Source organism: Podarcis melisellensis (assembly GCF_964234715.1).
Source record: "Podarcis melisellensis genome assembly, chromosome: 15".
NCBI classification, from domain to species: domain Eukaryota; kingdom Metazoa; phylum Chordata; class Lepidosauria; order Squamata; family Lacertidae; genus Podarcis; species Podarcis melisellensis.
The window spans coordinates 1,973,144-2,000,626 of record NC_138532.1 but is presented as its reverse complement, the minus strand read 5'-3'; the positions used below and the strand labels follow the sequence as shown (position 1 = coordinate 2,000,626).

At 46.0% G+C, this 27,483-nt stretch overlaps 1 protein-coding gene across 7 annotated transcripts; it reads right to left on the bottom strand.

Moving 5' to 3' along the window:
• On the bottom strand, positions 1–23,955 carry LOC309358166 (uncharacterized protein C8orf58). Of its 7 annotated transcripts, none has more exons than XM_081891036.1 (7): positions 23,881–23,955; positions 11,753–12,423; positions 9,400–9,561; positions 6,317–6,509; positions 4,406–4,518; positions 1,980–2,095; positions 1–1,180 (listed from the first exon to the last, which is right to left on the bottom strand). In XM_081891036.1, the coding sequence occupies exons 1-7, from the start codon at positions 23,927–23,929 to the stop codon at positions 1,078–1,080; spliced, it is 1,407 nt and encodes a 468-aa protein (XP_081747162.1). In that variant the 5' UTR covers positions 23,930–23,955; the 3' UTR covers positions 1–1,077. The 7 variants fall into 7 exon arrangements, with proteins under 7 accessions (XP_081747162.1, XP_081747166.1, XP_081747163.1 ...); XM_081891040.1 differs by having other exon boundaries at positions 1,984–2,095; XM_081891037.1 differs by having other exon boundaries at positions 6,317–6,497.
• Positions 23,956–27,483: the final 3,528 nt, after the last annotated feature.

Below are 27,483 nucleotides of genomic sequence, written 5' to 3'. Positions count from 1 at the left end.
TAAAAAAGTCTGCAAATAGTTTTATTTTCCTCACTTTTATATAACTTGTGAATATATCAATTTCCATCTATATACACATACATGTGTGACCATTAGGCCATATAAATATATACAGGGCTCACTCCATATGTGAAGTTATATAGCTGTATGTGAGCACATACAAAAAGATGTGAAGTGTCAGTCATTTGTTTCATAAGGAAAATCGTAATTAAAGCAGGGCCAATAAGTTATTTCACATTCTGCCATGCAGGGATTTCCTAGTGAAGACTGGGAGAAGAGAGGTCTATCCTCTCCCCTCAGAGCCATCATCCTCACCTAGTAACCACACACATGAGATTTTATGCCCACGCTCCTAATCAATGAGACAGCAGCCTAAAATCTTAGGAGAGTTGGCAATGATGGGAAAGGATCTTTCTAACAGAATATGGTGATGTTTGGTGGTGTGTATGAGACAGACCTACAACCTGTGTTCTCCAGAGGGCCAGCCTCAGGGAGATCTGTCCCGAAGACAGTGTATAAAAATAAAAAGGGCAGGCTAAAGAAAATGAGGCTATGTGCCAATGTAAAACTGGCTCTCTCTGTAGACTGTGGTTTGTAAATAGAGACCCAACACAATAAATGTGCTGATACAAATCATGGTTAATTTATACCAGGTCCCCTAACCATGGTTTACAAAGCCCATGTTGATGCATAGTTTACGTTACTGCACTGGTGCATATGTAATGTGAAAACAATAAAACAGGACAGAAGGGGTAAACTGCAAGAGGAGGAAGCATTTGCTCACAAGGCTGGCTTCGAATTTGCAGACTGTGGCTTGCAGTGAGCAGTTATGTTTCCACTTGGTTGGAAAGGTTTCATAGAAGAGAATCATTTTGCTAGGTGGAGCTTTTGTGTCTCCATTCTTTATCTGAAAGTCTCTTCTCTCTTCCACTGGAGGGGGATTTGAAGCTCACTGTCAAAGTGGGTGGAGCATTTCAGCTCCCAATAAGCTCACAGGGAAGGGAAGAAGTGTCCATGTGCATGACAGCACTGACTTGGGAGCCCCAGACCTGTCATGCCTCCAAGAGAACCTGTGGCTCACCGCATGGAAAGGTGTTTCGATCTGTGCTTTTTTGCACCCAGAGTGGGCAGGAAACGCCACCTGGGTTGGGATTCTTCTTTGTCCAATATGGTATATGTTCTGTAAGGTAAATAAAAAGGGATGAGGGAGATCTGATAGGAGGCACCCACTCAATAGGTTGCTTGCAACAATATCCAAATACCTGGCGTTAGTAAAAGTTTCTTTCCCTGCGCATGAGGCAGCTGGAAATATGAGCTCCACTTTTAACAAACACATTTTCTCAATGTAATATATAAGAGCTGGAAGACTGGGCTCATGCCCAATGCCACTACACCAAGTCTGACTGGGGAGTCCCCACTGGCACACCCCAAAAGTAGCAAAATGTTGTGTTTTTACTATTTCTTCTTGGTAGCCCAGAATGGCTGGGGCAACTGGTGGGGGTACTGGGTCATTCATTTTCAGAACAATGTCTTCATGAGTTTCTGCATTTAAGATGAAACTCTGGCTGTGAAGCTAGATTGTTTACACAGGTTCAAAGATAAGACAGTGAAGTCATGGACATGTGCAATACGTTATGTGAGTGTGACTAAGAGAGACTTTTGGTTTTGATCTGCTGAGAGGATGCAAGCCGATCTGTCGCTGTGGGAATCCACAGCAATCTCTGTAAACAGCAACCATTAAGCTTCATGACAGGCAATAAAGTAATCTGCCTAGAACAATTCTGTGTTGGTCATCAATCAAGACTAGGGGCCAATTTCCTCATGCTTCACTGCAGACTGTATTTCAACTCTGTTAAAAGCCTGGTCAGAAGCATGCTGGGCGGATCTGTTTATAGCAGCTATCACACCATAAACAGCCACAGCAACCCAGTCAGATGAGTGGCATATAAATTTTTTAATCATCATCATCATCATCTTACCTACACTGACTGCTGCTGGGGGCAGGCTCACCAGATGAGATTGGTTCATTGGCCCGCACAGATTTCCTCGTAATCCTGCTGATCAGCCCTTTGACTTTGCCCCAGTGAGAGTGGTCCTGAGAGAAAGAGGACACAATGTGAAGAGACTGGGTCTATCCCAGGGTACATGACATTTATACCAGCCATAATCCCAACATCGCAGAAATGAAACCAACAGCCAGGAATCTTTGATCCCTTCTTTGCCATTTTACTGTTAGTCTTGTGTCTGCTGCCAAGAGGATTATAGATCACCTGTGGGTGACCTGAGTGCTACCCAGTTGGTGCTGAGCCATGCGACAGTGCCTTTTTGGTGGTGGAACACCTCCTCTCTCCCTCTCTCCCTCAAGTGTGCCTTCTGTTAAGTTGTGGGTGAACATATCAGACGACACAGCAATTCTTCAATCAGCTCTTGTTTATTCACAGGCCAGAACAGTACTGAACTGAAGGGTTCAGCTAGCCTGTTTATATAGAGCTCCACTAGAACGCAACAGTAACCACTTTCTGTAACTATCCAATCACTGAACATCACTTTCAATCCCTTATTTGCATATGTGGACCTGAGTGAAAACTATCTTCAGTATCCCCCTTCAGCCCCAGGGTGAGAACTTCAGTACATAGCACCTTCCCTCATTGTTAACATTATGGGGGAATTTAAAACATCCCTATTTGAAACAATTCAGGAATTTGATTTCTGAAAGATACTATTCGTGGAAACCTTGAAAGTTTATAAGCTTTGAGGACACGTTTTTGGAGGTTCTTGTAGTTTGTTGTCTTGGGCTCTTTTAAGAGGAAAGGTGGGAGTGAATAATCATCAGGTCCTAAACCCTATTTATGTAAAAACGTAAGAAGAGTCTGGCTGCAGGATCAGACCAAAGTTCCATCTAGTCCTGTTTCCCACAACGGCTGATCAGATGCCTCTTGGGAAGCCCAGGACCCTCTCAATGCTCCTGCTTAGCAACTGGTCCTCAGAGGCCATGAGCCCACATCTGGGCTTTTAACACCTTTTGGAGTTTCTCAAAAAGTGTCTTCTCACCGCATGGTGAGGGCAGACCTCAGAGAACACAGGGCTGGTGTCACTTAAGGGCAAACTAACTTGCATTAAAATCTTTTTTGTCACCCTGATGTACTTAACTTGACCAAACTCAGGGTAGAGCTTTCCATGTTTACAATGAGGGGGATTGTTGCCCTTCCAACCACCTTCCCCTTGCTCCCCAGCAAAATTTAGCTCCAATTTATTTTAAACTTCCAACTTATAAAAACAATATACTATGGCAGTGTACAAAAAAATCATCAAAATAATATAACATTTAATAAACAAAAACAAATGACCAACACTGAATCAAACCGATTTTCTAAAAATGCTTGGCAAAAAATGGCTTTTTTTTAGAAGGCAATGAAATATCAGATGTGTAACTGATATCAGACACCTAATTTTGAAAGGAATGGCATTCCAAATTACTGGCACCACTAGCCTTCGTTCACACATAACTAAATGAATATGAGGTGGGGCAGTCAAGCAGACTTCTCCAGAAGACCACCATGAACTGGCTGGTACGTAAGACTTATGGGGGCTCCTCTTCCTCTGAAAGACGCCCGGAAGGGCAAGAACAGCAACTGCTTTCCACAGCATTGGGAAGTTCGGGGGGGGGGGGAAGGCATGTGTTCCATTTCTGCTAGTCATCCATTTTTGAAAGGAAGGTGGTGGAAACCCTCATGATAAACTCTTCCTGATTTTTTTTTAAGAATGGAACTATGGAATAGTGTTCCCCACCTTCTCATAGATCAAGTTACCATAGAATGTGATTGTAAATTATTCTTACAAAAAAAAAATATTCTACCATAGTACTCAAAAGTACTATGTTTTAAGTAAAATGATGTAGCCTTGCTTATATTATTTCTGACACTTCTATCTTGCCTTGGAGGAGCTCAAGGTGGCAGACACGGTCCTCTCTCTCCCTCTCCCCCCCCCAAAGCCCCCCCCCCCGCTGCAATTTTTAAATTTAGGTCTCAATCCTGTGAGGTAGATTAAGCCAATCACACATACATGTAAGTGGCTCAAGATCACCCAGTGAATTTCATGGCTGAGTGAGGATTCAAACTGAGGTCTCCCCAGTGGAAATTCAGCACTCTAACCCAGAGACAGCCAACACAATGCCTTAGAGATGTTGCTGGACTATTACCCCTGACCCTGGGGCTGGGGCTGATGGAGTCAGAGAGTCCACCAACATCTGGAGGGCACCACCTTGGCTACCCACGCTCTAGAGTCTAGACACTATACCACACTGCCTCTTTGTGCCATCAGTCACACCTCTCCAGATTTAATTCAAATCCTACACATGGCGGGGGGTTTTATTCCCCTCCCCCCCAATGGAACATGGCAGACCTACCTGGAGCTTCATGCCTGGTGGCAAGGTATGTGAGCCCCCATCTAGCTGATCCAGCAAACTGGGAGAACTGGCAGAGTGGGCCGTTGACTTCTGAGGGCAACCATCCTTGTTCCCTATGGCAGCAGAAGTGTATGTTAGCCCAACACAATCAAATCATAAGAACATAAGAATAGCCCTGCTGGATCTGACCAAAGGCCCATCTAGTCCAGCATCCTGTTTTTAATTTATTTATTACATTTATACCCCCCACCTTTCCTCCAAGGAGCTCAAGGTGGCAGATATGGTTCTCTTCCTTCTCATTTTAGCCTCACAGCGGCCCTGTGAGGGAGGTTAGGCCGAGAGACTAGGAGTAGCTTATGGTCATCCAGTGAGGTACATCCAGTGGTCCAACCCTCTAACCCAGGGGTTGTCAACCTGGTCCCTACTGCCCACTAGTGGGCGCTTCAGGATTCTAGGTGGGCGGTAGTGGGTTCTACGGCCCAAGCTGAATCCTCCATCCATCGAGCACCAGTGGGCAGTAAGGAAATTTTACCATCAAGAAAGATGCATAAGTGGGCAGTAGGTATAAAAAGGTTGACTACCCCTGCTCTAACCACTACATCACACTGGAACATAATTTAACTGTGAAGACAGCACTTCATGAACCCAGTGCGCTAAAAGGACTGCCTGAATCAAGGCTCAGTCTCATTTGAGAACGTGTTTAATCAGAAGGTGGAATCTTGTTTCCTTCTGGCTTTTCAGCTTGTTGCCAATTTGCCTCCATGTCTAAATTCATTATATTTTCTCAGATAGACATCTCCCAAGAGCCTGTTCTGAATGTAACACCTAAAGAGCTCCACTCATTTTTGTTCTCGATGACAGTTCTAAATGTCGTACAGTGTGACAGATCACTTTTCTTATGTGTGTTAAAATTTCCAATAAAAAAAACCTGAAGGACCTGGAAATCTGTTTATACTTATTCTACTGATCTGAATAAGTTAATTGCAACTTTGAAGCTACCCAGCTCAACTGGTATTATATCCCTTTGCTACGTTGACGAATTTTATGAAGCAATGCATTTTTAGGAACAGAAACAACTTCACACAAAAAGGTAGCAACAGAAAATTTCTTGGAATTTTCTGAGAAGTTTCTGCTCCACCACATCACAACTTTCAATCTTTTTCAAACAAATAGTTTCAAACAATCTAGTTTCAAAATGATAGTTCAGTGTTATCAAACTTCAGCTGTAAATTACCTCAGATTAATAAGAATTAATAAGGGATGCGGGTGGCGCTGTGGTCTAAACCACAGAGCCTCGGTCTTGCTGATCAGAAGGTCGGCGGTTCGAATCCCCGTGACGGGGTGAGCTCCCGTTGCTCAGTCCCAGCTTCTGCCAACCTAGCAGTTCGAAAGCACATCAAAGTGCAAGTAGATAAATAGGTACCACTCTGGCGGGAAGGTAAATGGTGTTTCCATGCGCTGCTCTGGTTCGCCAGAAGTAGCTATACACCGGCTCCCTCGGCCAGTAAAGTGAGATGAGCGCCACAACCCCAGAGTCGTTCACAACTGGACCTAACGGTCAGGGGTCCCTTTACCTTTACCTTTAATAAGAATTACTTAACATATACCCACAAGAGAAAAAAGTGACTACCTATGTTGGTAGTCTTATGTTAAAGCCCTGACCTTTTCATAACTTATTTAAAAAGCTATCAACAATATTCTCAGAAAACAACTGAACCTGGATCCAGAATGTTTTGTTAACATTTCTAAAAGGGAAAAGGGTCTAAAAATAAGAATCCTATATGTCATGTGATCACAGTGGATGAGTATGTTGCCTCAGTACTGGAAACGTTTGCATGCTCTGGCTAAGATACTCTAGTGCTCGGGATCAGGGCCAATGGCTTGCCTTTAAACCAAGAGTCAAGAGCTCACCCAGGTTACGGGCCGGGCTCCGTAGCACCCGCGTGTCCGAGGCAGAGCGGGCCCGGAAGTGGTGGGGGTGCCAGGAGTCAGCCGACCTGAGATGCTCCTCTTCTGCCACCTTCTCCATGGTTGCTGGATCCTCAGCCTGCATTTCAAGTCTCATCAGCCCAGGGCCATCTGGCACATCTTCAGAAAAGCCTTCCTGTCAGACAAAATGGTACCAGAGTTGAAGAAAAACCATTCTAGAAACACATGTCTGGGGGACATATTTCAGGTTCAACAGTTGAAATGGGGCTAAGATTAAAGAATGTGGAGATTAGTGATCCCAGGACTATGGATCCAATTGCAAAAGAGCCAGTCTGGTTAGAGTGCATAGCTATGACCTGTGAGAACAAATCCCCTATAGGCACAAAGCTTGCCAAGTGCCCCTGGGCCTGCCTCTCTCAGCCTACCTCAGAGGGTCGTTGGAGGGGGGGAATGTTGCTCTCTGCTTCTTATGTGTGATTTGAAAGGAAGTAATTAAATAAAATGAGCCCTTTCAGTTCACAGAGTGTGTTTGTGAATACTGCTGATTGGTGATGTTGGTTTTCAATATGCATAGGGTAATTTGCATTACAAAATTTTCAGTTAAGCATCAGAAAATTTTGGGAGATAATAGAAAAAGATCTAATTTTTATTTGCTTGTATTTGGTTGTTTTTTTTAAAAAAAGTCCACTACCAAACTTGCCTAATACTGTATTTGCAATTGGCTCCTGTTCATTCCTGCTAATGAATGTATGAAACTAAAGTTTTCCACAGAAAAATAAAGCACTAAAAAATGTCTGCCCCACATACTGCTGCTCGCCCACTGATGAGTCAAGTCCAACACATGAAAGCAGCTCAACTTTGTGTTCTATCGTCCTTTTTATTTCCTTATCTGGTTGCAAGACAAGAATCCATGTCTCCACACACAGATAGACATTTGCTACTCCGAGCCCCGACTCTTCCGCCCCCAACAACATCCTGAGCGCCAACAGGAAGTTCCTGGAGTCCCACCCCTCTGCCTTCTCTGTTCTAGAATGCGGAGGGACCGATGGGCCTGAGGAGATGGAGGATCTGCCATACTCTCCAGGGAGGTCTCTGCCAGCTGCACTCTCACCTCCCCTTCCTCCTCCACTATCTCGTAACTAGGTAATTCCTCCTTGAATGGTGTAACACGTCTTCCTCTCTCCTCCTGAAACTGCTGCAGACAAGGGTGGGGGGGTGAAACTTCCCCTGCCGACACAGGCCAGGCTTGGCCAGGACGCAGGAATTTTGGCGAAAACCATGACACGAGGGCCAGGGCGCAGAGACCTCATTTTTTGGTGAAAACCATGACCCGTGGGTCATGGCGCTGAGGGCTCATTTTTTCTTTTTCTTTTTTAAACATAATTTTTATTAACAGGCCAATCCAATCACATTATTTCCAAATCATATTAATTCCAAATTATACAGCCAAATTTTTAAATTTTGTTGGGGGTACCCATACATCAAGCTCCGAACGAGGATCAAAACATCACTTCTGTTGCTGCTTTTATCAAACAGTTCTATCCAGATCTGTCCAGATAGTCTCTTTATTACTTTCTTCATCTTCTTGTTGTTATCATGTATTCCTTTCTTTGCGATCTCTGATAATCTTCACAAGCAGGTTAGAAACAAACAACTTCTGCGTGGGTTTTGCACACTCCAAAAGTCATATCTCATAAGGACAGCCGCCATTCCTCCCCTTCTTCAAAAATTTATCCTCGGTCTGTCCTATTAATTTTCCCAAGCTTGCCGCGTATATCACAAAGGGGCTCTGCCAGGTTGTCAGATTCAATCCATCATTCACATTCCAATGACCCTGGTCCTCCTCCCCTCGTCTTTCTTCGACAAGCCTGTCTTAGCAAGACGCCATTATAAACTGTGTCATAGAATTTTTCCTCCACTCTCCAATATTCACGAGTCCTCTCTTCGATCATTAATTCACTCCACACAGCTCTTAAATTCTTGCTTGCGATTAAAAAAAGGCGACGATTCGTCTCTCTGGGGTGGAGGGTTATACTCACAGAAGGGAAAGAAAATAAAGGTTTTTTCCCTCCACCCCCTTTCTTTTCCGCTCCGCACGTACCAGTCTCGTAATGGTGGTTCATTACCTGATTTATTTGTCTCCTCCCGTCGCTCGAATCGCAGAGATGCATTAATCAGCAGCCTTATCACTCGAACTTTGCTTGATGTATGTGCTTCAGCTTCTTTCCAATTATATATTTCCAATTATATTTTCGAGCTGAAGCGAACCAAGGCGCAATTAGAATCAGCGTCAGGAAGAGCCGAGCTCACCGAGGGCTGGTGCCAAATGTCCTGCACCCCCTTCTTTCGAATCCGGGGGTGCATTGTGGACATCGCTGGCAAGGCTGTCTCCCCCACCTCCTGGGGGGGCAGGAAGACTGCATACTTCCCATAGCAGCCTCTTTATTACCTCGTGTGGGTCAGAGAGATGTTATTGTCGGCCATCTTCCAATGCGCCACCTGGTGGCCCCCCCTGAAAGCAGCTCATCTTTTTGGCAAACGAAATTAATGGACTATGCCAAGCTGGCGAGATTAACAGGGAAAATTCAAAACCAGCAGAACCAGATTTTCTGAAGGACTGGAAGAAATTTATGTTATATTTGAAAGACAACTGTAATTATTTAACATCGCTAGTAGGGTTACAGAAGTTTTGTAGGGAGGATTTTATAAATTATTGTGAAGATGACTGAGATATGGATGTAAGATTTGAATTATAGCAATAAGTATAGTAATACAATTCAGAATGAGAACGGAATTTAGAAAACTATTAGAAGGGGTTGAAGGAAGTCTCAGGCGATAATAGCCAAAGATTTGCTATGTTGTTTATAAGTTGTTATGTTGGAAAATATGTGCAAAAAGTAATAAAAATTATATTAAAAGAAAGAAAGGAGCTCATCTCTGCCCACCACCACTTCCTGCCCCCAACGTCCGAACTGCCATCTCCTCCCTGCAACAAATTTACTCAAAATCACCATGAACTTGTTTCAATAACCCTCTAATAAACAGCCCTCAGCCCTTTCTCTCACGTTCTCAGATTCCTGGACCCGCACCCGGCACTCCATAATCTGCTGCTGATGCTGAAGTCGAAGGTTGGCCTGCTGCAGGTGGGCGATCTTCTCCAGCATCTGGCAAATGTGCTCCAAGTACCGTAAGCCCTGTCCAGGCATGGTCAGCAAAGTCTCGTGCACCTAAGAAAGGAGCCAGCATGGGCCGTCAGGGATATGAGCTCACTTGCACGTTCCGTATACAGCAGACAGCAAACAGCCCCAGAGAGAAGCAGTCTAAAGCGGAGAAGGAGGCAAGCAGCTCCTGGAACAGCCCTGCAGCATCGTGCCAAAGGCTCATCTCCCAGTGGCTGAACAGATGCCTATGAGAAGCCTGCAAGCGGGACCTGGGCTAACAGCCCACCCCCCAGCCCCCGCTTGTGATTCCCAGCATCTGATATTCAGGGGAATACTGCCTTCAATAGCAGAAGCAGAAGATCGCTCTCATGAGTCACTGATATCCATATCCTCCATTAATGGGTCTCATCCTCTTTTGAATCCATCCAAGTTGCATCCAAGTTCCATAGTTTAACTATGCACTGTATGAAGAAATACTTATTTTTGTCAGTCCTGGACCTTTCACCTAAGTTGAGTTAGCCATTATGAGCGGGGAAGGGGAAAGAAATATAAGATTTCCAAGATCTGCCTTAAGGAAACAGATGGTGCTGGCTCTGAACAGATTGTAGTATCAAAATTTCACATTTATTACAATAGGATGGATTTCAGTGCAGACACTGAACTCACTTGGGAATGTAACTGGAAACATCTCTAAGCAAAGGGCATCAGATGTAGGAGCACAAACTGACATGGCCTGTCTTTTCATCCAAACTATTCAACATTGCTTAGCAAGACCAAAACCTCAGTGTCAAATATGAAAAATAGCTGTCATTTCCCACAATACAGTGGTACCTCGGGTTAAGAACTTGGGTTAATTCGTTCTGGAGGTCTGTTCTTAACCTGAAACTGTTCCTAACCTGAAGCACCACTTTAGCTAATGGGGCCTCCTGCTGCTGCTGCGCTGCCACCGCACAATTTCCGTTCTCATCCTGAAGCAAAGTTCTTAACCCGAGGTACTATTTCTGGGTTAGCGGAGTCTGTAACCTGAAGCCTATGTAACCCGAGGTAACACTGTACAAAAAAGCTTGTGCCTGACTGTTTTTGAACAGATGGATTCAATAGTTGAACTAGGGAAGAGCTTTATGGGTGCAAGAGTCCAAGTTGGCTTATGTGAGTCAGCCATGCTAGAGGACTGGTTTCTGGAATGGCAGCTTTATTCTGGTATTAGGGAACAACAACCACCACACAGATACACAAACCACTGTTTGCATACTCTAACATGCAGCTTAGATGTATTTTACTTTGTTCTCTTTTGATATGGTCTATGGACTAATTCGACACAGGTGGCGCTGTGGGTTAAAGCCTCAGCGCCTAGGACTTGCTGATCGAAAGGTCGGCGGTTCGAATCCCTGCGGCGGGGTGCACTCCCGCTGCTCGGTCCCAGCGCCTGCCAACCTAGCAGTTCGAAAGCACCTCCCGGTGCAAGTAGATAAATAGGGACCGCTTACCAGCGGGAAGGTAAACGGCGTTTCCGTGTGCAGCTCTGGCTCGCCAGAGCAGCGATGTCACGCTGGCCATGTGACCCGGAAGTGTCTCCGGACAGCGCTGGCCCCTGGCCTCTTAAGTGAGATGGGCGCACAACCCCAGAGTCTGTCAAGACTGGCCCAAACGGGCAGGGGTACCTTTACCTTTATGGACTAATTCAGTAACTTTTATGTATGTATGCATCTAGCTCAAACTCAGGTGAATCAAGACTGGAAGGCCAAGTAAGTTCTCAAGTGTCCCAGCACCTTCCTCCTAAAAACCGGGTCAGGAAAGAGCAGCGTGTGCACGTTATGTTATGTCATCAGAGGGCAAGGACCTTGCCACATTCCAGCAAGAGGCAATTAGGCAAGGTATCGTCATCAGGTGGAATGGAGAGCATTTCCCATACGAAACTGCCCCACCTAGCTAGTGGGAGGAGAGACTGGGATACAGGAGGAGAGGATGCAAGCTATCACACAATCCTGGGTCACTAAAACTCTGCCAGCCAGTCATAAAAGCCGCCTTTCCAGCCATCTATAGACCCGTTTCCCAGCACACGGCTATTCCTTCTCCAAACAGGAGACGAGCTTGGCAGAAATAAAAACCCACTGCAAAGGAACCTAGAAAAGGAAGAGCAGCTTTTGGCCAAACCATGCTTAAAACTGGAAAAGCTGCTGCAAAGGAGCCTGGGGGAAAGGACCTGTGCTTGGCTTGGCTTAAAACAGCAGAGTAGTGCACCTTTCTCCCCACTTACCTGTCCTTGTGGGCTCCATTCCTCTGGGGTGCTGTTGCCAGACAGCATAGGAATCAATTCCCCTGCAGCAGCATCCACACTCTCGTCGACGCTTGCTGCCCGGTGCAAACGATAGGAATTCAGGCCCTCCAAGTCCACTGGGCTATGGGGTCTCTGACCCAGCCGCCCAGGGGATCGGCGAGGCAGCTGGTGCTTCTGAGACCGCTGGACCACCTGGGCCAACTTCTTGCTGGCAGAGAGATTCCGGCAGTAGGCACGATCCTGGATGGGACCCAGGTCCTCCTGTTCTTCACCTTTGGGGAAGCTTTGGCAGGGAGCTGCAGAAAGTGGTGGAGTGTCTTCCATCGAAGGCTGGAAGCCATCAAGACAGTCCAAACAGAAGCTTTTCTCTGAGCCCTCCGGGCTGGAGGGAGAGTGATCGTTGCTGGTCATTTCAACCCCAGAATCCTCCGATTCAGATTTGAGGAACCTCCCGCTGATAGGCAAGAAGCCTAGCTGGTGGGGAATGGGTTCTGTTAGGGAGCCAGCACCATCCAATCGATCCACCCGGCTGTTTTTCTTGCCATCCAGCTCCATGTCAAGGGGGCACTGGAGTTGAGGTTCCTGTAGACTCTGAAACATGCTGACTGAGGTCAACACCACACAGTTCTCTACTGGACTCCAGGCACTAGCTGAGATTTAGAAGGGAATAAGACATCGTTGAGACAGAGGCCAACCCTGCTCCGCAGATCATGAAAAGCCCAACACCTGGATCCAGGTAAATATAGTGCCTTCCCAACAGATAACTCCGCCCTGGCCACTCTCCTCCCCCCAAAGCTCCTTTGGACGAGGAAATGTGTGTGCTTGCAACATATGCATTCCAAGAATATTCCTCATGCACCTGAATCATGCTGGCCTTTGCTTCAGACAAGGCGTGGCAGAGAAGGAGGAGCTGAAGACGGTGCTAAGGAAATGAATCTTGGGGGAATAGCTTCGGCACAAGTATTATTGCACATGGGCCATGAATTGTGTGTGACACCCTACTGCCAAGACTTGCCCACCTGTCTTCAGTCTCTCAATCGGTCTGTTCAAAAGATTGTGTAACTGGGGCTACAAGAGAGGTAGCCCCAGTTCTGGACCGTCTTGAGGGGCTGGGAGCTGGGGGCACTGTCCTACAGTGGTTCCGCTCCTTCCTCCTGGGCCGTGTTCAGAAAGTGGTGGTGGGGGATGAGTGTTCAGACCCCTGGGCTCTCAGTTGTGGGGTGCCTCAGGGTTCTGTCCTCTCCCCCATGCTTTTCAACATCTACATGCAGCCGCTGGGAGAGATCATCAGGAGGTTTGGGCTGGGTGTTCATCAGTATGCAGATGATACCCAGCTCTACCTCTCTTTTAAATCAGAACCAGTGAGGGCAGTGAAGGTCCTGTGTGAGTGTCTGGAGGCGGTTGGAGGATGGATGGCGGCTAACAGATTGAGGTTGAATCCTGACAAGACAGAAGTACTGTTTCTGGGGGACAGGAGGCGGGCAGGTGTGGAGGATTCCCTGGTCCTGAATGGGGTAACTGTGCCCCTGAAGGACCAGGTGCGCAGCCTGGGAGTCATTTTGGACTCACAGCTGTCCATGGAGGCACAGGTCGAATCTGTGTCCGGGGCAGCTGTTTACCAGCTCCATCTGGTACGTAGGCTGAGACCCTATCTGCCTGCGGACTGTCTCGCCAGAGTGGTGCATGCTCTGGTTATCTCCCGCTTGGACTACTGCAATGCACTCTACGTGGGGCTACCTTTGAAGGTGACTCGGAAACTACAACTAATCCAGAATGCGGCAGCTAGACTGGTGACTGGGAGCGGCCGCCAAGACCATATAACACCGGTCTTGAAAGACCTACATTGGCTCCCAGTATGTTTCCGAGCACAATTCAAAGTGTTAGTGCTGACCTTTAAAGCCCTAAATGGCCTCGGTCCAGTATACCTGAAGGAGCGTCTCCACCCCCATCATTCTGCCCGGACGCTGAGGTCCAGCGCCGAGGGCCTTCTGGCAGTTCCCTCATTGCGAGAAGCAAAGCTACAGGGAACCAGGCAGAGGGCCTTCTCGGTAGTGGCGCCCACCCTGTGGAACGCCCTTCCAGCAGATGTCAAAGCGATAAACAACTACCTGACATTCAGAATACATCTTAAGGCAGCCCTGTTCAGGGAAGTTTTTAACGTGTGATATTTTACTGTATTTTTGGTTTTTATGGAAGCCGCCCAGAGTGGCTGGGGAGGCCCAGCCAGATGGGCGGGGTATAAATAATAAATTATTATTATTATTATTATTATTATTATTATTATTATTATTATGCAAACTTCAATCTATGGCAGGGGTCGGCAACCTGCGGCCCATGGGGGCAGTTTAACTAGCTCACGAGCCGCCCCCAAACCGAGTTGCCCACTCAAGAGTCATCGCACACACGCAATCCAGCCCACGGAGAGATCTCTGTGGGACTTGACCGCCCCAGGCAGACCAACACCTTGCCGACCCCTGATCTATGGCCTCTGCCTAATTTCCCATGAGAGTGGGGAGAGCCCAGAGGAAGAGAAAAACATCACACTGTGTGCAAAGGTGGTTATATAAAACAAATACTAAGCAGTTAGACAACACTTTCAGAGCGTGTTTGCAGCCACCTCACAGACATTGTTTCAGTGATCTTTTCAAACAGCCCTCTAATATTGGTAATATTATTACCAATATTATCTATATTTATTGTACCAAGGAGGCCTAGAGAACTCAGCTCGCCTAAGGTTATCCAACAAGCTCTTAGTAAACGGAGACATCTGAACCGGAGGTGTCCCAGTTCACAGATTATTCCTTTTTACAATATGCTGGTTACACTCAGCTCTGCTTCTCAAAATCTAAATTGGAGAGACCAGTGTCTGGATGCCGCGGTGGGATGGATGCGGGGAAATAAATTTTGCTTGAATTCTGGCAAGTGGTTCTCTTTCCCAATAAATTGGTCCACTGCCTGAGTGGATGGGGGTGACGAACACCCTCTGAAGCAGCAGATACACAGCTTTGGGGTGGCTCCTGGGCCCAGCTCTGTCACTGGAGCCCCAAGTTACAACGGATTCAATCCTCCTCCTCATCATGGCGAGGAGTGCCTTTAGCAGACTTCTGCTGCTAAGACAACTGTGCCTGTTCCTGGGCTGGAACAACTTAGCAGGCACTGTTAACCATGAGGCGAAAATGAACTCTATGTGAGGCTTTCCTTGCGCTTGGCCCAGAAACTGCAGTTAGTGTAAAATGCTGCAGCATATTAGCTAAACAGGAGAGAGTATCTTTGTGCCTGCACTCCAAGATCTGCACTAGCTGCCCGTTTGCTACCAGACTGAGTTCAAGGTGCTATTATCGGATCAAGGCCTTACCCCAGATGTGCCAACTCAATCACTTCATTATCTGCAGAACTGGCACTTCTATAAGAGCCACAAAACATCCATTCTGCGCTTAGAAGTTGTTCCTTTAGTGCGGGATCACCTGCATTGTATCAGCCAGGTACCATCCCTGAAACCTTTTAGACATCCGCTGAAAACTCTTCTGTTTCGGCAAGCCTAACCAGACATATGATTTGGTTGCATCTGTTCTTGGGTTTTTTAACTGTTTTAAAATGCTTTAAGTATGTTTTTTCTTAACTCTATTTTTTGTTAAAGAAGTGTTTGTCACCCTGGACTCCTCTGGAGGTGGGGCAGGATAAAAGTTTCAAAAATAAATCCTCCTGTAAACTTGCTAAGGCCTTCCATGCCTCCTTTAGCCCTGCTGATGCTGCAGTGAGCCCTGGGAGATGCAGAGCACCTGGGTGACAGGTGCCTCATTCTTCCCCCAGCACCATCTCCACCCCCAATACAGCTACTCTACTGTGGCCAGCAGGACTCCCAATTTTTATCCCACAGGAGGGTTGGGAGAGGAGGGTGGGCAAAAAGGCCAGCAAAGAAGGAAATGCAATCTGTCTCCTGGAATTATTGGAGGCATTACAGGATCTTTAGGTTGCAATCTGGCAAACAGGTAAAGTTGGCATTTCAGTGGTACCAGGCACCTGCAAAAATTCCCTCTTCTGTGTAAACCACTTGGTAGGGTATTTGGGGTTTATCCAATGCTAATTCTATTCAAGAGTTGACATTAATGAAACTATGTTATACATGTCCATTAATGTCAATGGATTTACTCTGAGTAGGAACCCCACTGAATACAATCCTTTCTGTTTCAGAACTAACTGATTAGTTTAATTTCTATTCCTCCTTTCCTGGAGACAGTGCTCTCCCTGACCAAAATAAAATCCTCAGCCTCCTTTCTAGGCACTGACCAGAGCCAGACCTGCTTAACTTCAGGAAGGTGATTGCATTGCAGTTAGACAAGTTATGTTAATTGCATCATTGGAATGTTTGCTTCTGAGCTGCAGCTTCAGAAACAGGAGTTTTCTCCATCCATGCATGCAATTTAAGCCAAAAAGGGTAATTCCCAAGCCTTTGTGTTTACAACAACATTGATGGTTTTTATTTTTAACTCCCTTTACTGACTAGCACAAAGATAACTCTGGAGGTATCTCTTAACACTTGGATTAAATAAATACCAAAGAATTTATATTTCATAAATACAGCGAACAGAAATGTGGTAACTGCTAAGATACACCTGCATGTCAAATAAAGTTTAGGTTTTATAAGTCAGGATTGCATTTTTTTAATTCCCCCAAATTTCCATTTTTAACAATTATAGCATAGAATGAAATATATGCAGCACAAAAAGGAAAAACCGAGGGATAACAACTGTGAAAAAAACGTGGTGGAGAATCTTTTTTTAGCCCAAGGACCAGGCAACCTTCTGGGGGCCACACGGTGATGGCGGACAGCCTGGACCAGAGGCAAAAGCAGACAGGATAAAGGAAGCCAACTTCCCATAGCACGAGAGGCTCATTTCTATACATACCCTTCTCTATCCACCATCCAGACAAGAAAGAGGCACCATCAGAGTTCAATAACACATTCTAGCCAAGAAAACATACTCAAAAAGGGTATGATCCACAGCAGTTCCTGGACCAGGATAGCTTGGCCTTGGTAAACCATCCTAGTGACTTCCTGTCTGGACTGCTGCAATACATTCCACATAGGGCTATCCTTGAAGATGGCCTTGAAGCTGAAGTTAGTGCAGAATGCAGCCGCCAGGTTGGACGGTGGGGCAATTCAGAGGGACCATGTGTTAGCAGTCCTGGAAGTGTGGCACTGGATGCCAGTGAACTACTGGGCCCCATCCAAGGTGCTAGTGCTAGCATACAAAGTTGTAAATAGCCCAGGACCCAAGGAACTAAGGGACAGGCCTTACAACTGAAAGGAGAGGTCCTGTTGTGATTCCGCTGCTGGGTGCTGCTCTGCTAGCACTGACCCATAACACAGCCATGTTACTTTCTTGGTAGCAGTCCCTGCTTATGGAATGAAATATATGAATATGAGTTGTGGGGATATTTGGTTTGCTTTCAGAAGTTCCCAGAATTCATTTTATATTGCATTGTTTTTATCATTTTGCTGTTTGCTGCTGTGGGCTCCTTTAGGATGGGAGGAAAATAAAGTAAATAACTCCTGATTCCCTCTGCAAATCAAAACTTTAATTTCAGATGCCTAATTTAGAAAAGACACTATTTTTGTTGTGTTGCTGAAAAAGTGGGAGCCTACTGCGGATGGTCTGTCTGCTTTCCGTTCTGCATGAGGCCTCCCCATTCCCTCTACTTGCATTCCAGGTTGTAGAGTCACCCAGACCAGTGGTGGGACATTTGAGTCAAAGTCATTATGACTTCTACCGCTTTTAGTGCTAGTACTGTGCCATTCTTATCTAAATGAGCCACACAACAAGCTAGGCATTCCCAACAAGGAATTCTACATTTAATTTATTGAATTTTTATTGCATTAGCCAAAAACCATGGCAACATCCAAAGAAGGAAAAGGAAAGGAAAACAAAAACAAAACAAACAAAAAACACAGCAGTTGCTACATATGCAGTAAAACCATGGTCAGATCCACCAAAATTTCTTATTACACAGAATAAAAGGTAATTCTCAAATAAAATGTGCACATTAGATCTCAGAGTCCCCTTTGCAATTGACCACTAGCCCATCCACTTCTTTCCTCCTAGTCCTCCTACCAGTGACCGGGGTATAGAGATCCTCCTTAGAAGTCCCAGAGTCATCAGTATCACTCAGCAGCCATTTCACCCTCTCCGCCCCGGGGTTAGACTAGTTTCCAACAAAGAATCCGGAATCAGGGGCCCAGTGTCTAGAAACACAGGATCACTCCCTTGACTCTAGAAGCCTCTCTCGACTGGAACCAAGTGGCCTCAAACATGCAGGGTGAATCAGATGCGGTAGGGGAGGAAAAGGAGCCCTTTTTTGGATGGGGGTGGAGGCACTTTGGCAGTCTGGCACAGGAATTTAGATTTCTGCATCCAACTCACATTCTGTAAATAGAAATCAATTGAGTAAGATAATGAGCCAGAACCTATTCAAAGAATGTGTTGCTTTTGTCCACTGCGTCCACGGGAGAGTTTTTAGAGGACAGGATGTTTGAGCCAAGCTCTGGAATTATTAGAATTACAGTGCTAACCGTACATGGCAGAAGTAAAAATTAATAATAATGGGGCCACAGAGCCCTATCTTCCAAAAGACAATGTGGCATAGAATTCTGAAGGCTGCAACTGATTCCAGAATAAATACGTGGAGGTTTTTTTGGCCAGGTCCATGACTTGTGTGTTAATGGGGGGGGGGTTGGGTTTTGGCAGTGCTCAGGAGCAATCTCCCCTTTTGCCTAGAAGCTGGTGTGGACGTTAAAATGCTTAAGTTAAGACCTCAGTCTCAGGTGACATCTCTATAGCAAGCACTCATGCATCTACACCACCAACACAGGTGAGCACAGACACCATCACTGTCTGTTTTTAGGTGCCAGGCAAAAACATCCTCTTTCTACCCAGGCTTAGGGTTTTTAATTGGAAAGGTAGTTCCTTGTTATGCCCATCTTTTAAGTGGGGAGTGGCCCAGGAAGAGTACAGAATAGGACTTGCTCCTTTAAAATGTTTTCAGATGAGCATTTCCGTTTTTGTGCATTGCTGCTTTCATCTGACTTTGTTGTTTTATTTTACTGTGCAAGTTACTCTGAGGCACTTGAATGCAAAAAAGGAACAATCTGATTTTCTGAGAAAACGAAGTCATTCTGCAACAATGCCAGTTAAGTATTCCTTCCCCATCCATGGTCACCAAGAGCTAATTCTGCATGCAGCAACCTTCCTCTGGACTGCCCAGACCCATCAGATGCAAGACCACAGGCAGAACGAATGGCCAGGGCTCAACCCACACCATTCCCAAGTACGGGCAGAAGGTGGGCGACACAGAAGAGAAACAAGGGGCCCATTGGTGTTCATCCCAGACTTGCCAAAGAGCCAAATTCCTTCACTAACTGAAACAATCATATTATTTGTTTAAACCACAGTTTCCTAAATTGACCCCATGGGGGCCAGTGGGATTTTGCAGGGGGGGGCGGAAAATAAGTTTATGAGGTATGCTGCAAGAAACACAAAAATAATTAGGAACTTCAAGCTGCAGAAATAAAGGGCACTGGGCATGTACAGAACGCACATCCTTTGTCAGCGAGGAACCTCTGTATTTAACAATATGATTCCACAGTCCAGCAGCATTCCATATTTTTAAATTGTTATGAATTCCAGTAAGGGAGACTGAGGAATAAATGTTGATTATATAGTCATACTTACACTGCTAACAATTTGGGTTGGAGTCAAGGACAGCTGGACTAGCTCATCAGGGGAGTCAATGAACTCACACCTTTGGGAGAACCCGGATTTAAACCCTTCCTCCTCCACTGCCTCTTCTGTCGGGACCCAGGCCTGCCCTCTGGCACTCTGCCCAGCACCTGGTGCCCCACCTCCACTACATGAGCAAACAAATAAACAACATTGCATCGTGGAGGGAGTGGTAGGATCCTGTGTAATGGCTGCTCCTCCTATCCAACTCCCTCTCCCTCCCCCCTGACAAGCAGAGCCCAATAACGAAGATCCATCATTATTTCTCCCTCTCTTTTTCTGGCATCCTGAGAACATAAACACAAGCATATCTCCGTCTTTCATCAGCCTGGCTGGACTTTGCAGTTCCACTGAAGTGTGGAAGAATGCGCAGCCCCAAGAGGGCCCTGCAGGGAAACAGCAGAGCTGTTTGCGGAGGATCTGCCATCACCTTGCAATCTGAAGCAATCATTTCGACCAGCGAAACCAGCACCGCTCCATCAAGAGCTGTCAGCCCCACTGGTCCTGCTACAGAGACCTCCACTACCTTGAGCCAGCCAAATGCTTAAGGTAGAAGGGTGGGTTGGGGAGGGGGGAGAAGCAGGAGGAGGAACAGGTACTGGAAGAAATGAGAGATGAGCCTTTTGATCTACATGGTCTGAAGTCTCTCCAGGTGGAATGGATCCAAACCTTCACCTTCTCTCCTTCCAACTGTACCTATTTAGTAATACCAGTACCTGCTTTCTGAATAATAGTATTGGCAACTTGTGAGTAATGAAACCAAACTACACTGATCCAGGAGGAAATTACATTAAACTTAGAAAGACTTGGGCTCCCACTTGTTCTGCATCCAGTGAGCTGGTTTGGAAAGCAGTGCAAACTCAACAATATCCTGTTGTTTCTTACTGCTTCCCAACCCCGTCTAGCTGTGCTTAAAGCCAGTCATGGGACTGCTGCCTTACTTCCAATCTTTGGGAAATGGGATTGCTGAGTTTTGAAATTTGAAAAAGTGCACCAAGTTTTGAAATTTGCTACAGGGAAATGCGACGTTTCTAAAAATGTGCTTGGGAAGCAGAACCTTGCATTAACAAGGATAGCTGGTGGACTCCCACTCCCATCACCACAGATAGCTCAGCCGATAGAGGATAAGAGTCAGAGTTGTCGGTTTGAGCTGCATACCAGGCAAAAATTTCCTGCATGACAAGGAGCTGAGCTAGATGACCCTTGTGGGTCCTTCCAACTTTATGATTGTCTGATCTGATTCAATATAGGATGGCGATGGGAGTTGTAGCCCAGCTACATCTGAAGAATCCGTTGCTCTGTCCCTGCTCCCGCCAACCTAGCAGTTCGAAAGCAAGTCAAAGTGCAAGTAGATAAATACGTACCGCTCCAGCAGGAAGGTAAACGGCATTTCCGTGCACTGCTCTGGTTCACCAGAAGCAGCTTAGTCATGACCCGGAAGCTGTACGCCGGCTCCCTCGGCCAATAAATCGAGATGAGCGCCGCAACCCCAGAGTCGGTCACAACTGGACCTAATGGTCAGGGTCCCTTTACCTTTTTTACATCTAAAGAGTCACAAGTTCTCCATCCCTGTTGGGACAAAATTATGGGCCAGTTCACACGAGTCAGTGTGGCATAGTGGTTAGACTGGGACTGAGGAAGGTAAAAGGTAAAGGTACCCCTGCCCATACGGGCCAGTCTTGACAGACTCTGGGGTTGTGCGCCCATCTCACTTAAGAGGCCAGGGGCCAGCGCTGTCCGAAGACACTTCCGGGTCACGTGGCCAGCGTGACATCGCTGCTCTGGCGAGCCAGAGCCGCACACGGAAACGCCGTTTACCTTCCCGCCAGTAAGCGGTCCCTATTTATCTACTTGCACCCGGAGGTGCTTTCGAACTGCTAGGTTGGCAGACGCTGGGACCGAGCAGCGGGAGCGCACCCCGCCGCAGGGATTCGAACCGCCGACCTTTCGATCGGCAAGTCCTAGGCGCTGAGGCTTTAACCCACAGCGCCACCTGCGTCCCTCGGGACTGAGGAAACCCAGGATCAAATGCCACCTCAGACGTGAAGGCACTGGCTGGCAAAAGGCTACTCACCATACCTCACTGTGCTGTAGTGAGAACGAAATTGAAGAGCCATGTATTCCTCCTTAAACTACTTGGTGGAAATTGTTCATGAAGAGCATATGCATGGAAAGCAGGCCCAGGACCTAGTCCAGCTTTACAGCAGATGGGTTCTGTCTCACAGAAACATTGCTAGGTCTAATGTACTATTTTTCCATTCCTTGGAATGTATAATTCTTATCTGCAGACTGCAAAGAACTGGGACACTTAAGTTAGGTAGCCAATAATGGGAGCAGATAAAGTAATAGAAGGCCCACACTATCTGCCTTTTCAACTGAAGACATTTTGTTCTAATGAGCTTTCCCAACCCAGCAGAATGAATGAATCTTCGCCATCAATCTATTCTGTACAGCTTTTGTTTTGTTTAGTTTTGACTATGTATATCTTCTGTCTTTGTGTTTTGTTGTTTTTATTGTACATCACCTTGAGACTATTGTTCACAACAATGGCCATGGATCACGAAAGTCTCTGATCTGAGCTTTTGCCAATGGCTGATCACAAGCTTTTCTCTACAGCCATGAGGACTAGAAACTTATATCAAAGTCAAGTTTCCAAATGTTGTGCAAGACACAATATTCCACACTTGAATAATAAACTGGGACACATTCCTGCAATCACCCAAATCCTTTTAACAGAGCAACAGTTCAAATGCTCCACAAATCTCACTGTTGCTCAACCAGTTGAATTTCTGAATATGAATCTGTCATTTATGGCAAAGTGAGCAAAGCTAATGGTTCAGCTCTGCTCATGGTTGAGCACAGAGAAACCAGTTCTGAAATGTAGTTCTGCAAACTGGACAAGAAGGTAAATCTGCCACATTTAGTACACATTCAGACTTACTTCTCAGTAAACAAATAAATGAGCAACCTTATGTACACTCAGAAGTTCTACTATATTCAATGGTGATTACTCTGAAGAAAGTGAACACAGGATTGGAGTCTAAATCATCCAGGACATCTATGCAACCTCTTGTATGGATGGGCATTGGACCTCAACTTTTCTTAAGCTTTACAGTGTGGTCATATTCAAGTCTAGGAGCCTACATGGAAGCAGTGAAGAAAAGGGATCTCTATTGCATCACTCCAATCTCTAGTACAGTACTCCAATACCAATTACTCCAATACCAATTTTTATTTATTTAAAATTGTATTAATCACATTCATACCCCATCTGTCCTAGAAGCAACTTAGGGTGATGTTCTTTGAAGTTATCCTGTTTTATTCTAATAAACATGCAAAAGAGGTCAGGCTGAAAAAACAGACACTTTGACCCAGTCCCCCTTAGCTTTATGACTGAGTGGAAATTTGAACCCAAATCTCCCCAGGCCAGAGTCCTACAGAAACTCTACCAATTAAACCACAAAAGCTAAACAAACAACAGAAAGTTTTTCCCATCGCCTGGAGGGAAGCATTCAGGCACTGGAATGAAGCTCCTCTTCTCAGTCTGGTCCCCAGCTTGTATGTTATCCTAACTTTTCCTCCCAGAAAATAACACACACATTTTGCAAGGCCATTGTGTTAAAAACAAGATACCGGCAATCACATCCTAAATAAAAGAAAGACAAGGGACCAGATGCCCAGGCCAACTTCTTTCAAGGTCTCCTACATTTGTGTGCACACAAAACTTTCTTTACCAAAACTAAAATACATCTTTGAGCCTGTCTTGCAGTTATGCAAACTTGTGACTATCACAAATGTGACACAGAAAGAACGCACCCAATTTAAGTGCCACCCCCAATACCTTAATATGCCTTTCTGTTTTGGGCATCGATGCATCCTGCAATATAAAAGCAAAACGAATTTTGGCAGGAAATATATGCATGCAATTTAAAATTTAAACAGACGTACTGCTTTTCTGTTTATCAAAACTGCAGGACAGGCAACATTACTCTTAAAAGCCCTGGCACGTTCATCAGAGAAAAGCACAAATACATCCTGTGCGTGTCCACCTTTATGCTCAATAAGTCTCAGAAGAAATACACTGAGGTCAGCATGCAATTTAACAGCCTTTGCACGTCCACTTGCGCTGGAATCCTACGCACACTAACCAGCGGTAAACCCCACGAAGCTCGGTGAGGCTTACTTTTGAGTAAGGGTTCCTAAGCCTGCATTGGTAAAGGCATTCACGAGCAGCGTCGTGCAAAGCAGCACTCGAAAGCGAGACTAGAGGCTTTCTTTAACGTAACTCCGGAATCCGCAAGCCAGGCTGGGCGCCGCGCAGAAACCCACCTCCGCGCCCCAGAGGCGCCACCGAGAAGACGCGCCGCCTGCGCAGCATCTCGCGGCCGGAGAGGAGGAGCAGCAGCAGCGGCAGCGGCAGCAGCGCGGCCGAGTCCGGCGAGCGAGAGATTTATAGGCGGAGGGAGGGAGGGAGGGAGGGAAGGAGGGCGCCGCTCCCGTGACGCCGCCAGGACCTCCCCGGGGCAGCCAGGGACCCCCCCCCCCCGCCTCTCTTCCTACGACAAAAGCCTTCGGGCACCTGAAGAGCCTCTAACCCTCTCCCCCAAAGTGTTGGCCTTCGTTTTATTTTAAAAGTATTCATTTCTTTATTTGCAGAATACCGTAAATATATATACAGTACTGCCAACGTTAAGAAGAAAACAATGGACACCGAAAAAAAACCCCAATAAAATAATTATTACGGCATTTGTTAGTCACTTTAAGCGTCAAGGTAAAATGCAAAGAAGCAAAACCAAGTAAAAGCTGATTTAAAAACAAAATGTTCCTAAAACGTTCCACCCTTGTTAAAAGATGAGGCCAGCCTTTGCTTTGCTAGCCTTGAACTTTTCCTGGAAATACTGTACTGTATTTATTATTCCCACATCCCCGTTCCCAGGATGGTGAAGTATAAGAAACAGTATAAGATACAGATACAGACATGCCCATTTTACTCATGGAGCGAAATCAGCTTTCTTGTTTTCGTTTGCTCTAAAAATGCGCCCGGAGCCGTCCTTGCCAAGCTGGGCTTTCCATTTGTTTTAGCGCCAACTCCTCTCGCCTCCCGCCAGCACATCCCCTTGACTTCGGTGTGACATGCTCACAGGTGTGGGAGATTGTGGTTTTACAGTGCAATCTGATACATGTCTACACACAAGTAAGCCCCCTTGGGTGCCATGGAATTTACTCCCAAGCAAGTGCAGCACTTCAACTGTATAGAGTAAGTTCCTCTGAACTGAATAGGACTTTTCTGAGTATAGCGCTGTGAAGGCACACCCTCTGAACAAGACAGCGCATACTTTGACATACCTCCATTCTTCCTGGAAGTGACAAGGATCCTCTCAGGCCAGTGGCCCATCTAGTCCAACGTTCTGCTGTCCAAGGACTGTTCTGCTTCTGTTCTGTCTTGAAGCTTCAGCATTCAGCTTAACCACATACCCACAAGTTTATGAGAGAGGGAGAAAACAGAGTTTTAATGTGTCGTCATCTTACTCGCCTTTTCTCTGTAAGCTTTCCTTCCTTCCACCCTTTGATAATTTTCATAGCCCTTTTCTGAACGTTTTCCGACACTACGATACCATTTTTGAAATGAGGTAACCAGAATGGGACACAGTCCTCCAAATGTGGTTGCACCATAGATTTATATGATGACATTATGATAACGGAATATTTATTTTCAGTTCCTTTCCTAATGATCCCTAGCGCCTTTCACAGCGGCTGCACAGCGTCTTCACCAAGCTCTCCACTAGGACCCCAAGATCACATTCCTAGCCAGCCACGTCCAGTTCAGACTCTATGAATGTCTAGGTGAAATTTAAAAAATTGCCCTGATAAGCAGCATTTGACACTTGTTTACATTGAATTGCATTTGCTATTTTACTACCCATTCACTCTGTTTGGAGAAGCTCATCATTGTGAATGGTTCCTATTTCCATAACAAAGCATGCATAATGTCTGCCTCAAGCAAACCATTGGGCTTGATTGGATACAGCATCTTTCCTTCTACTCCTCACCCCACCCAGGGTGCTGGGAACTGTAGTTCTGATAGATGTAAACAACACTTACCAGGATTCTATAGGGCAGGAATGTCCAAAGGCCATTTTGGGGGCCTAATCTGGCCCACTGGTCAGTTTAATCTGGCCCCCACAGGCAGTTCCTTCCTGTGGTTCAACAATTCTGGGGTAAAATCCTAAAAACCGGGGGGGGGGGGTCAACTTAAAATCCTTAAAAAAGGTGAACAACTTCAACCCTAAAAAAAGGTCAACAACTGTGGGGGGGGGGGAATGCCTTCATGCATGTTCACTTCTTCAAATCTGGCCCTCTGAAAAAAGTCTGGACACCCCTGTTAGGGGATACCCATGCTTTCAAGATATGGTGTGGATCTTACCTTAACAGGGCTGCCCTCCTGGAAACATTCGCCTGGTGCCTCTGCAACCTTGCAAAGGGTTCTAAGGAGACCTTTTGGACTGCAAGCTGCTTCCTTGTAGGGGAGCCAGCACACGCCCAGCCTCCTGCATTGGAGCTGCAGCAATCAGCAGATGATCATGGTTAACTGTGTGCCATTAAACAGTTTCACCTGCTGATTTTTCCACAGCAACTATCCTGTTAAACCTAGACCAGGGAGGACTGGTGTTTTTCTGGCCAGCTAGCAAGAGGACTCCTGTCTGTCGCTAAAACTACCATCCCTTGAAATTACTGCATGGGTTGCTTGTGCAGGATGGCAGTTGTTGCTTCTGACCCCTACTCTGTGTAATCCCCTTGATCCTGCTCAGTCTTGAGGCAAGTAGTTATGAGTGTTGGACAAAGAGCAGCAGGAACTGGGTTCAAATCCACACTCGGCATTGAACCTCTCATGTTATCTGATCAACCCAGCCTACCTCACAGGATGTTGAAAGAATAAAGCAGTGGGATTGTGGGAGGGTTCCAGCCCACCCCATAAGTCTCTCTAGAGGTTATATATGTGCAAACAAATTTATTTGGAAGCAAGATGCCAATGTGCTGCTTCCCTCCCGTTTCCTCCTTCACAGCCTGCCTGTTGCTGAATAAGTATGAGCTGCCTTTTATGGTGGAGCAGTATAGAGAGAAATAAATACACCAGCACAAAATTGCTAGCAGGATCCTGTTCTCCCTTTGCTTTATTCAGACCATGGCTGATGCTATTAAAAATACTAAGTTGTAGCCCATGCTGGTTCTACTCAAAATATACCCAGTGGAATAATTTAGTTTTTAGGAATAATTTAGTTTTATTCATTTCAATGGATCTAATCTTAGCAGAACCTGTTGCTTTATGGGAAATCAAAGGATCCTCAAAAGGCTTGGTGAAGGCCGAGCCACAGCTGGGGGTTGGGGGGTTGGGATATGTGTACACAAATGCAGATGGGGGGGTGCCAAACTGGGTCTCTGATCCAGGTGAAATAAAGCCTAGTTTCACTAGGATCAAAGCAACAAAGCCATTTTTGCTAGCGGGGTTAGCCAGCAGACAGAAGGAGGATGTAGCTGGAGGTGCCTCTCTTCCTCCCTCAGCTTTGATTGCTTTTTAACCAGCAAGCTGAATTGAGGCAAATGCCATTAACCATTTAATTGCTCACAATTTCACTGCAGAGAGAGGACCCATTTAAGCACACTATATTTTGACTAATACAGCCTTTGAGCCAATGTAGGGCTTGCCTTTCATTGGGGATCCCTCCATGCCGCTGTTCCATTTAGGCTGCTGTTTTCCTAAGCTCAGCAAGAGAAATCACAAAAATGAGTGAAATGCAGATCTGTGTAGTGGTGCCAGCAGCACCCCCAGACACTGTCAAAAGTAATTTCAGCAATAATGGAACTTTGCAGTAGGGCGTTTTGGAAGGCGTGGAGCTCCAAGGCAGTCCTGTGTTAGTTCCATCCTGTCCAAAG